The sequence below is a fragment of the Talpa europaea genome (genome assembly GCF_964194135.1).
Source record: "Talpa europaea genome assembly, chromosome: 5".
NCBI lineage: Eukaryota > Metazoa > Chordata > Mammalia > Eulipotyphla > Talpidae > Talpa > Talpa europaea.
This window is the reverse complement of record NC_140071.1, coordinates 15,959,005-15,971,295: the sequence shown is the minus strand read 5'-3', so window position 1 is coordinate 15,971,295 and position 12,291 is coordinate 15,959,005. Positions and strand designations below refer to the sequence as shown.

Below are 12,291 nucleotides of genomic sequence, written 5' to 3'. Positions count from 1 at the left end.
CACAGACCAGAGCTCACGACCACCCCTGGCCCCCCAGGTGGAAAACGTCCAAGAGGCAGCTTGAATCCAATCCGGAGGACGCAGGGGCCTACCCAGCCTGGGGCCATGTGGAGTCGCGCCTCCCACGTTCCTTACAGGGTGGGTGCCATGAAAAACAGGGGGAAGCGCTCCAGACCAACAGAGACTTAGCAGAGCAGGAAACTAAGACAATGAGTGACCTGGTTGGGTTAGGAACCTCAAGAAAATAATGAAAGTCCTGTATAAAGGGCATTATTGAAACTACAGGAGAACTCGGAAGGGGGTCTATAAATTAGGTCATTGAATTGCATTTGAGCCCATGTTCTGGCCTTTGGCGATTGTGCTGTGGTGCCATGGGGTGAGGGGCGGGTGGCCAGAGTCCGCCGCTAAGGCCCATGTGGCAGAATGTTAACAACTGATAAAGTCTGAGTGAAGCCTCTACAGAAGTTCTTTGTACGTTCTTACAGCTTTCCCAAAATATATAAAATCATTTCAAAATAAAGGTTTTTTTAATATTTCAAAGAAATCACCAGATTTGCCCTACAGAAGAGAGTGAAGAATGCCAGCTGCTCTGCACTGCAGCATGGCAAACACACTTCCTGAAAAAAGCAAACCGAATGGTTTTAAGGAGAATATTCATGTGACAGATCAGCAGAGGCCGCAAGAGCAAGGCAGACTTTCTGCTGTCAAATTTTGAACCGTTTCTCGACTTTCTCGAGCTGTCTCAACATATACAGGAAAGGTTAGCAAGATTCCAGGTCGCGTCTGTGCGCTCTCGGTAGATGGCCACACTGTTGGCGCTGTAAGCAGCTCCAGAATATTCTCCCCTGCCACAGAAGAGCTGCAGCTGACGCCAGTGACGGGGAGCCTGGCCGCAATCCAGTTAATCTGCTCATTGTCGCCAGGTCCCAGGCCCCAGGATGGTGAACACTGTTCGGGTGCCCACGTCAAGCAAAGGGGAGACCCCGAGGCCGGGGTGCCGGCCCTGCATTATCAGCATGCGCGCCAGCTCCGAGATGTGTGTGCTCTTTGTAAAAACACAGGCGCTGAAAGATATAAAACAAACTTCAGGCTGTGCCAAAGCTGCCCGGGCACGCTGCAGGGGTGAGGTGCTGTCAGTCCTCGCTCGGAGTGAGACAGCGTGATTCTGACATTTACTACCAGAGGGCTGGGCCAGCGGGCTCCAAGTTTTTGCAGAATGTATTGTTTTTCAAAACAACACAAAGCTCCTAAACACTGATAGCTGTGAGAGTAGGTGTTCTTTGTGCCTGGAAATATATATTAGGGATAAAAAGTCCAATTTCAAGATGCATCACTGAGGAAGCCATTGAAAAATCTCCTCATTATTCATTTTGCCCTAAATTCTGGTTTTCGCTCTAATGTGTTGCTAGGCCCTTCCGTGATCTAAGCGCCAATAAAGGGCTCAGGCTGAACAGGTTTGAAGAATGCAGATTCCCAGGGTGGGTGTCTATCTCCAGGGAGCCCCAGGAAGCACCAGCTGACTGTCCAAGGGCACCCCTCAACAGTGTCTGATCAACACATGGTCCAAAATCTGGCTTCAAACCCCCAGGCACAGAACCCGATCCTGTCAGCACAGTTGTGCCAGTGCTCACTGGCAGATGCCCAATAGCCCACCTCAGATAGTTTTAGCATCAGAAATGCAGATTACTTCAGTGCAGGGAGGCCCAGGATTGTCACAAACATGTTGGTGTGAGTATGCACCTGGGCATGCTAACTGGGAAGCCAAATTATAAGCAGTGGGTGTTGGCAAAGATGAAAACAGAATCAGAGAGATCAGCTAAAATCAGGCATCCAAAGCATCAGACTCGAGAGCCCTAAGCATCCAACTAAGAGATACACATACCTGGGTCAGGACTGAATAGGTGGTGCCCCCCAGGCTGAAGCACAAGCTTCCCTAAGACCTGGATGGGCTCTGCCCAGCACCGGCCTCTGTTCTACTTCTTTCTCTATTTTTACATTCCTGGCCCATCTTCTCTCTATCCCCATCACCCCCAAGGTCCACCCCTTCTGATGGACACATTCTTTTCCCAAAGTCTACCTGCTGTGACTGAGCAGAGTGAGCCAGAGGACCCTGGGTCCATCTGAGCAGACTTTGGTGATTTTAGATCTCATTCACTTTGTGTCGACCACGTGGGCACCTCAAGAGGAAATCCGAACCTCCAATCCATGGTTGGCCAACTGTTTCTCTTGCATTAAACAAACCCTTAATGCATGCCATTGTGCAGTTCAGGCTGCAGCAGATACTGGCAAAGCAGTCAGAGGGCAGAGTCCTTCTAGGTTTATAGGATATTCCTTAATCTGCTTTTTTCATTCAACGGCAAGTACTTTCAGCAGCTTGCCTTCGTACAGTCTGTCAGAAGATTTAAAAGAGTTTTCATTTAAAAACCAAGTTCACCAGTATGGACAAGATCTGTGGCTACCTAGAGCCGGGGGGATGTAAAATGGGCAAAAGGGGTTAAAAGGTACAAACTTCCAGTTATAAAGTAAATAAATACGGGGTTGTTATGTACTATATATTGTGACTAGACTCAATATCTGAAAGTTGCTAGGAGAGTCGATTTTATAATTCCCATGAGAAATATTTTTCTTTATAACTATATACAGTGATGGATATTAACTAGACTGATTGTGGTGATCATTTTACAATATTCTCAAATATAGAATCATTTTGCTGTAATGATCATATAGGAGCTGACATCAATATATTATTATGTCAATTATACCTCAATTGGCAAAATTTTTTTCAAGTTTTCATTAAAATAACTTTTTCTATTCATGTTTCATCCATTTATATCATTAAATTACATACCTAAAATGAACATCACAAAGGGCCTAAACAGATCTGGGGTCCACTCTTGGGCTGTATGTGTGGGCGGGTGGGAGAGCCGCAGGCACACGCCGGAGGACAGCGGCTGCTCTCCAACTGTCAGAAAGGTTTAGGGAGCAAAGGAGAGCCCCGCCGTCCCTGCGCGCTGCTTAGGCAGATTTTTTTTTTTTAAATAATTTCCTCTGCTACATTTTTTTTTTTAAGATTTATTTATTTATTTATACAAGTACTGGGTACAGTCAGAAGCGCGGGAGGGTGAGAGAATTCACCAGAGCCAGAGCAGGGAGCAGAACAGGCAGACTAACGAAGTACACTGCTGAGGGGAGCAGCGGGAGGCAGGAGAGGTCTGCGCGCCATGTGGGACCCACGCCCGTGACCAGGGATCGAACAGGCACTGCAGAGCCTACAGGCAGCTTTGCAGCCCAGGGCTCAACCACTGCGCCACCAGGGGAGACCCTGCTTAGGCAGATTTAATTAAGAGTTTCTGCTGTGTTTTTTTAAAGATTTATTTATAATGCAAGAACTGGGGTTCAGGCCAGAGACTCAGGGGGTGAGAGGATTCACCAGAGACAGAGTAGGGAGTAGAACAGGTGGATCTACTGAAATACACTGCTGAGGGGAGCAGCAGGCGAGACAGGAGAGGTCTGCTGCGCCATGTGGGTAGCTCCCTGGCCGGGAATGAACTCGTGCTGCTCTGGATAGCTTCATGGTGCTGCGACTTAACCCCGTGTGCCACCAGGGAGGCCCTGAGTTTCTGCTGTACTTAAGCATATTTAAGTATATTAATATTAATTTTTTGGTGGAATTGTTAACCTTCTAACAGGGGGGTGCTGGTATGATTCTAATTTCCAGGATAGACTTTCCACCATTCTGCTTTATTTTCTCCTCCTTGCCAAAGAACTCGAGGTGTCCCACATTATCCTGTACTGTCTGATTCCCACAAAACCATCTGTAAGAGGCTTCTTGTTTGGCACACATTCTTGCAGTCACGCCAAGAGCAGCAGAGAGGCTTGCACAGGAGCGGCTGCAGATGTCAGTTCAGGGAACCAGAAACATCCCAGGTAGCATATCTGAGTTAGGGTGTCATCCTTTCTCTAGGACCAGGTTTCCATGTGGAGCAACCTCTGTTAGGGCGACACGTCTATCAGTGTGACTTCATTGATCCCTGTCACCCCTGTGTACACCTCTTGGGAGGATGTAGAGTGAATTGTCTGATTAATGACTGGGGATGGAGGAGAACTGAGCATACTGAGCTCAGCCCTTCTTTCATCTTTGCGATGTGTCTGCTTGCGAAGAGCAGACATTATGGACTACTTTCGTTGTCATGTCATAAGGGAGCCTCTCCTTGAGAGGGGGTCTACAGCTGTAGAGCATTGTCTGTGAGTTTGTGGACGCCTGTTAGATTACCGTGCGGGGGAGGGAGAGTTAGACATGCTCTCTAATAAGTTTACCAATAATAAAAATTATTTTCATATTCTCCGTCCGACTCCTGCATCCACCTTGAATTTAATTCTGAACTTAGAAGGGAAAGGGACACTACCATGAGAAACAAGGTTGCCTTATACTGAAAATTGAGGTTACAATAGCATAAATCAGAGCCCAAAACTCAGCAATAACGTTAGGACTAGTCAAATAAACATTTAAGAGGAACTTTTTTTTTCTTTTAAAAATAGGTGATCAATAAAAAGAGAGGGATTAGAAGAGTAGAATGTCCCTACATGTAGCCTAACTTCCAAATAAAACAAATTCTAGAAAGAATAGAGAAAACGAAGGGAATAAAAGAAATAGCTAAAGATATTTTCCCAGAACTAAAAGCCATGAGTTTCTGAATGGAAGAGGCTTACTCGTCAATATCCTAAGTGCACAAGGAAAAATACTGGCAGGAAAGTGCCAAAATGAAATGCTAAAACATTAGGAACATTAAGAGATTGCAAAAATTTCCAGAAAAAAAAAAATCATTTGGTCAAGAATCTGAATCAATTTAAGCTTCCTAAGCGAGACTGGAATTTAGAAGACAATCCTTCAAATCTTAAAGGAAAATTGTTTCTAATCCAGAACTCTACAATTATGTATAGGGTAGGATGAAGGTCTCAAACTTTTGTTATCGTCCATCCTTTCTCAAAAAGCTCCTAGAGGATGTGCTCCACCGGAACAAAAGCATAAACCACAAAAGAGGAATACACAGGGATCTAGCTGAGAAGAGATGATGGGGGCTCCCAGAGCATGTTGAAGAAAGAACCCAGCGTGCATCATGCTTAGAGAACAACGAAACTGGACCAGATAAGGAGGCTTAAAATAGGGAAATGATAGATGACTTAGTTGTAAGTCCATAGTTGTAAGACTAAACAAACAACAGCAGACATTTTTTAGTTCCAAAGAGAACAAGCAGGACAAGAAAGGAAATGTCCTCATGGCAGCCTCTATGGCTGAGCTGTAAAGCACTGTGTATCTATTTTATAGCAGTTAAAAGGAAATAATACTACAGACACTAAATATGAGTGAACTAAAATGTCTTACGTATTGGAAAGAAGACTGGCTGGAAGGAAAGCTTGAGTGTGTGGTTAACATGCAGTAGAAGAAGGAACTAAATCATCCACTGGGATGGCAAAAGATAAGAAGGACATGTGAACAAGTGGAAATGAACTTGTTAGAGATATAGATTCAAAAACCTACAGAGGGCCTCCCCGGTGGCGCAGAGGTTGAGCGCTGGGTTGCGAAGCTGCCTGCGGCCTCTGCGGCGCCAGTTCGATCCCCGGCTGCTTCCCAGCCACCGCAGGAGGGTCCCGCATGGCGCGCAGACCTCTCCTGCCGCCCGCTGCTCCCCTCAGCAGTGTCTTCGGTCCTTCTGTCTGCTCTGCTCCCCGCTCTGGCTCTGGTGAATTCTCTCACCCTCCCGCGCTTCTGACTGTACCCAGTGCATGTATAAACTATTTTCAAATGTCATAACTGTTTCTGTAGGTTTTTTTTTTTAATAGAGGCATGTTTTTCTTTGTTTGTTTGTTTGTTTGTTTGTTTTGTTTATACATGCACTGGGTACAGTCAGAAGCGCGGGAGGGTGAGAGAATTCACCAGAGAGCTCTGACAGTTCTTCATACAAAAATATTTCTAGTCTTGCATCTTATAAAGTGTAGAGACGAGACAACTACTGATTTTTATTGCCCAAAAATATTTATTTTCAAACTTGCATTTTTAAAAAACAAATTTATTGTTGAGTGTAGAATATTAAGGGCAGTAGTTGATCAGTTAAATCAGTTTTAAATAAAGATCACTGGTGAATTCTCTCACCCTCCCGCGCTTCTGACTGTACCCAGTGCATGTATAAACAAAACAAACAAACAAACAAAGAAAAACATGCCTCTATTAAAAAAAAAAAAAACCTACAGAAACAGTTATGACATTTGAAAATAGTTCCCACTGGGAAGTAAGAAATGGGAAGTAGGAGACAGGAAACTCTTGTTCCTAATATGACTTGTATAATTTCTGTGTAATTTTCTGATTTCTTAAACTATGTAACTGTATCTTTGATAAAAATAAAATCTAACAAAAATTTTTTTCTGTCTGGTTCTTTCTACACTACATAGATATTTGCAAAATAGAGATCACACCTTTATTTTTGTTGTTCACAAAGTTCCATCTACTCCAAATGCTTTCAGAATTTCTACACTGCAGCCTACATTGTTTTTCGTTCCTGCTGTGTATTTGTTATTTTACACTTATCATGGGTTCTTGGCTTAAAAATCCTGTTGACCAACCACTCGGTCCTTTACCTCAGTCTAGTTCTAAAAATAAATGCATCATACTTATTAAGCACTTTTATCTCCCCAGTTGTTATGCAGGCCCAGATTAATGACATATTAATAACCATAAGGATAAAATGACAGTTCTTCATACAAAAATATTTCTAGTCTTGCATTCTTATAAAGTGTAGAGACGAGACAACTACTGACTTTTATTGCCCAAAAATATTTATTTTCAAACTTGCATTTTTAAAAAACAAATTTATTGTTGAGTGTAGAATATTAAGGGCAGTAGTTGATCAGTTAAATCAGTTTTAAATAAAGATCACTGGTTTCAAGTAATTTGGGCTAAGATGTGTGTATTTCGGTGAATTATATTGTCTAAAGGCATGAGAGAAAAAATTAAATTGACATCACGGGTAATCCCTATAATGAAGCCAAATGAAATTTTAGTCATTATTTGAGCTAGTGGCACTATCAGTTTTTATCTTTTTTGTTTGTTTGTTTTTGTTTTTATACAAGCACTGGGTACAGTCAGAAGTGCGGGAGGGTGAGAGAATTCACCAGAGCCAAAGCAGGGAACAGAACAAGCAGACCAGCGAAATATACTGCTGAGGGGAGCAGCGGGTGCAGCAGGAGAGGTCTGTGGGCCATGTGGGACCCTCGCGGGGATCGAACATGGAAGAACCGGCGCTGCAGAGGCTGTAGGCAGCTTCGCAACCCAGTGCTCAACCGCTGCACCACCAGGGGAGGCCCAGTTTTTATCTTTTAAAAGATTCAAACATTTGTGATCTGGTTTTAAAGATGAACTTCGTCCCAACCCCCCCCCCAAAAAAAAAAAGTACTGAAATTGTTATTCAGAAGAGGGGGGAAACCTCTCTAGTTCTATGACGTTTAATAGAGAACTTTCAAAACAAAAAAATGGTCAGTTACATTTTAACTCTTGAACACAAATCAGAACTACCCAAGATCAGTCTGAACAAGCCTGATTCTCATGGACCTGATTCTCATGGACCTACCCCCTCTGTTTCACAGAGGCAGGAACTGAGCCTCGGAGAAGGTAAAAGATTTGCACTGGACACACAGCTGCTAAGTGGAGCCACCTAGTCCAGCTCACCTGCTTCTCACCTCTGGGCTCTTTCCCCACAGTGTGGCCCCACCTTCTAGGCAAAGATGATTATCATATAATTAATAATAATAATAATAATAATAATAATAAATAAATAAATAAAGACTATATTAAAACCTCGTATTTATGGGGCACTTAGTCTGTGTCTCTCCTTGTTTCAGCGCATGTCCCCTATTAGCTCAGTTAACCCTTCCAGCAGCCTCACAATGGGAATGCACTTCACCTGAGGAGACTGAGTGCAGAAGTTTAGAAGCATCCTGACATTCCCTCCACCCCTCTACCCCCACCAATGAATTGCTAAGCCAGGGCAGGCATTCTCTACACAGAACCCCTCACTAAACCCCCTTTTAATTCATTGACAAGTGATTTATAAGACTTCCCCTAGGAAAGCCTTGTCACCAAGCAACTTTCTCTCCTGAGTAAGAAGGGGGAGGGGGGAGGGCCTGAATGAACTTAGGAAAGAAACTTTTATTTCACATTTCTGAACCTCTGCCAAGTCACTGTTGAAAGTATATTTTTGAGTTAGAATGGTCTCTTCAAAATGGTAACTACGGGGCCTCCCTGGTGGTGCAAGGGGTTAAGCACACTATGAAGCTATCACAACCTCTGCAGCACGAGTTCCATCCCCGGCCAGGGAGCTACCCACATGGCACGGCAGACCTCTTCTGACTCGCCCGCTGCTCCCCTCAGGAGTATTTCAGTCAAATCTGCCTGTTCTGCTCCCCACTCTGTCTCTGGTGAATCCTCTCACCCTTCACACCCCTGGCCTGTACCCCAGCTCTTGTATGCATAAATAAATAAATCTTTAAAATAAATAAAAAATAAAATGGTAACTACATCCCGAGTAAGATATTCAGGTCAGTCAAGCAAACTTTTGCAACTAAATTCAAAACTGGAAGGCAGCTGGGGGACAAAGAGACTTGGGAACATCTATGAGGTTTTGGAAATTAAAAAATAATCAGCAGCAGCAGACTGTTGCCCAAACCTTCCCAAGGTTCCAGGCCCACTGGGCTCTGGTGCCCTCCCTGTGCCCCTCCTACGCCCAGCCTCCACCGTTATGGTTAGGCTGAGGGCCGCGGCGGCCGCGATCCACCCTCATCTGGGTTGGTGGATACCCGTGGGCCACAGGCCACGGATCCCGGGCCACGTGCACAGGGATCCCTGCGGGCACCGGGACCTTCTGGGCAGCGGCAGCAGAGACTCTGCAAACTGCGGTTCTAGCCCGCTGGGGGACACACCCCCATCCCCAGCCCGACCCGGGAAGTCTCCCACCACCAACTCCCGCCTCTAGAAAGTCAACATCTGAAGAACCAGGTTCCCGGGCCCCGGGCAGTGCGAGGGCTGCAAAGGTCTGCAGCAGCCTGGGGACTGGAACGCAGAGAAAAGCCGACGTGGGTTTCTCCTTCGGGCGCGGCCGGTCTGTAGCGGTTGGACACAAGTGCCCTTTTTCATAATCTGCGAAGCCCGCGCCCCGCCTGCCTGGCTGGCAGGGATTCGGCGCAGACTGCCTGGAGTTCGAAGGCTCAAAACTTGGCTGCGCATCCCCGCTGTCAACACCTCCCTCCTCGGGGCTCTAAAGAGGGCGTTCACTCCGCGTCCGGCGGCCAAGACGCGAGGGGGAGGGGGCCGCAGGACCATCCCCAAGGCGCATCTGCCCACTCACCTGTCCCTGAGGCCCCTCACCCCCGCCTCCGGTTGCGCTGCCCCCCAAGGGGCTAGGACCCAGGTGCCCGACCCTGCCCGGTCATGCACTGGCCAGGCGACTGACTGAGCCCCGCGCCCCTCGGTCTCCTCGCGTGAGGGCTCCGGGAGCTTTTCTGGGATTGCACCAGTGACAATCCAAGCGCGCGCGCGCCGAGGGGCAGCAGAGGTGGGTTTCCCGAGGGGTTGCGCGCGCCAACTCCGAGGGCAAGAAAGAGGAAAGGGCGCCGTGCCGAGACCTCAGCCGCAGCCTACCCTGCAGCAAGATGCGCCGCACTGGGGGCGCTCCCGTGGTTAGGAGTCCGCGACCCCCCGCGTCTCCTTCCGCCCCCTGCGGCCACCGCCACCCCGCTCAGTCTTTAAGCTCTTTGTCCACTTGGGTTATTATTGCAAACTCCCGCAGACCCGAGGGGGGAAACGTAGGGGGCGCGTGGAAAAGAGTCAGCGCCCGCTTCCCTAGTAAGCGCTGCGGCAAAGCTTCGCTCCGGACGCTTTAGAGGCCGCGGTGCCAAACGCGCTGGGGGCAGTGAATTTCGCCTGAGTCGACACAGTGTGGCATTTTTGGTGGAAACCACAGAAGCTCGTTTATAAGGGACGGGAGGCCCAATGGAAGGATTGAGAAGGGCGATACAATGAGCCTTTAAAAGAAAGCTGAGATCTGTGCAAGCAACAGCGGGGAACACCCGGGGCCTGGAGCTACCCAAGTGGAGGCGCGCACCGTAGCGCGCCCGAGTACGCTACGGCGCTGGGAAGGGGCGCACGGCCGGGAAAGCAGTGGGAAACTAGTTCTTCCGTCGTCCACACGCTTGCAGAGCCCCGCCGGAGCAAGCCGCGGGCTAGGAGTGCGCCCCTGATCGCCAACCCCGCGCCCGCGAAAGGGAAACAAGGAAGAAAAACAGCCCAGGGTGTTTGACGGCACCTGTCGGACCTGGCGGGCGGGAGCAGCTGGCTCGGACGCCCCTCCCCCTGGCTCCGCCACCTCCCGGGGACCCTCAACTCCCACCCCGCGACCACGACGGACGACCCGATCGTCAAAAGTCACCACAAGAGTGTACACAGGGGGACTAGTCCTCGCCCGCGCCCCCCCCCCCCGACCCAGAGCAGTACCAAGTGCCGCGGGGGGTAATGAGGTCCGCGGAGGCGCGACGGGTGTGTGCGGAGAGCCTCGAAGAAGCGCTGGGTTAGGGCAGGGGGCCGGGGCCGCGCTCCCGCTCACCTCGCTCGCTGGCCTGGATGTAGCGCACGACGTCGTCCAGGTCCAAGCCTTTGGTCTCGTCGAAGCTGTAGGCGGATGTGTGCAAGCCCTCCTCCTGGAAGACCTCGTGGACCCCCTCGACGGTGAAGTAGCAGTTCCGCTGCAGCTTGTCGTCGCTGTAGACCAGCAGGGCGCGGCTCCACTGGTGGTGGCGGAACAGGGCGAGCATCATCTCGCCCATCTTGGCGTAAGCGGGCGCCACGCGCGTGAGGTGCGAGTACTCCGTGTCCTTGTGCTGGAAGCCCGCGGCCAGCGCGCCGGCCGACAGCATGGGCACGTCCCAGTGCGAGGCCAGGCGGGCCACCGGCGCCGCCGCGTACTCGCACACGGGCCCCAGGATGAGGTCGGGTCGGGCGCCCCGCGCCGCCGCCACGCGGTCCACCAGGCTGAAGAGCGCGCGGTTGCCGCAGTCAGAGTCTTCGTAGGCCACCTGGAAGCGAGTGCCGGCCGGCAGGAGCCGCAGCCCGGAGCCGTTGCCCTCCACGCTGCGCAGCGCGTACTCGATGGCCGGCCGCACCCGGGCCAGGGAGAACAGGTAGGAGTCGTCCCGGGGCAACAGCACCAGCACCTCGATCTCCTGGGGCGGCAGCGCCTCTCTCTCCCGGCGCCCGCCGCCCGCGCCCCCGCCACCCGCAGCGCCGGCCAGCAGCGCCCAGCCGAGCAGGACGCACGCCGAGAGCGCGAGCGCCCGCGGGGACCGCATCGTGCCGCAGCCGAGCCCTTCGCGCGCCGCCGGCTCGCCCGCTGCCCCCCGCCCGCCCCGCCGCGGCGGTCCCCACTCTGGTCTCCGAGGCCCCGGCGCCCCCTTGGGCGCTCTGAGCAAACAGAATACCCCCTCGCTACGTCGCCAACAGATAGCGAGGACGCGTCTCGTTTGCAATGTCACTCGTTTGAAAAAAAGAAGAAGAAAAAGTTCACCGGGTGTGAACCTGCGCGCCTGCGATGTATTTGTGCATCCTTATCATAAATAGACACATGCGTCCTCCTGCATATAGACTGTTTTGCTTAGAGGTGGCTTCTTATTTGGGCGTTGCTAAGGTTGCTTTTGAAAGCGTATTTGTAAAAGAAGAAAAAAGTTAGACTTGTCCGAGTGCTTGTAATTGACGGTGCATCTCCCTCGCGTTTGATCTCATTGATTCGCGCGGGGCCCCGGATCCATAGCCCGCGTTTAAATAGCGTGGCGGCGGCGGGGCGCGCTACCACACATGGCGCGCCCGGGCCGGGCTTGTGTTTCCAGCGGGGGGGGGCGGGGAGGGGGGAGCGGGGGGGGGCTGGGCTGGGGGAGCCTCTCATTAACATTCTGACATCAGGGCTCCGCCCCGCACCCCTTCCCTTCCCACCTCGCCCGTGTCCCCAACCCCTGCTGCTCTCCAGCCCTCGGCCTTCTCCGGAGAGCCGCCGGCGCCCGCGCCCCCACCCGCACGAGCCCCCACGCTGCCGCGCGCCCCGGGGTCCCCGCGCTCCCCGCCCCGCGCGCGGCGCGCGCTCTCCAGCTGCGCTTTAAAAAAGCGAGACGTGTTTCCAAGTAGAGAAATGCTGGCAGGCGCGCGCGCACACACACACACGCGCGCACACACAGAGCCCAAAAAAAGAAGCAGGATTA

At 50.5% G+C, this 12,291-nt stretch overlaps 1 protein-coding gene across 1 annotated transcript in view; it reads right to left on the bottom strand.

The window, feature by feature from the left end:
• NPR3 (natriuretic peptide receptor 3) overlaps positions 1-11,391 on the bottom strand; it is a gene marked incomplete at both ends in the record, with an annotated part of 51,357 nt that extends 39,966 nt beyond the window's left edge. The window contains one exon of the mRNA XM_084233773.1: positions 10,650-11,391. Within this exon, the coding sequence (XP_084089899.1) occupies positions 10,650-11,391 (742 nt within the window). The remainder of the gene's footprint in view (positions 1-10,649) is intronic.
• Between the last annotated feature and the right edge of the window lie 900 nt (positions 11,392-12,291).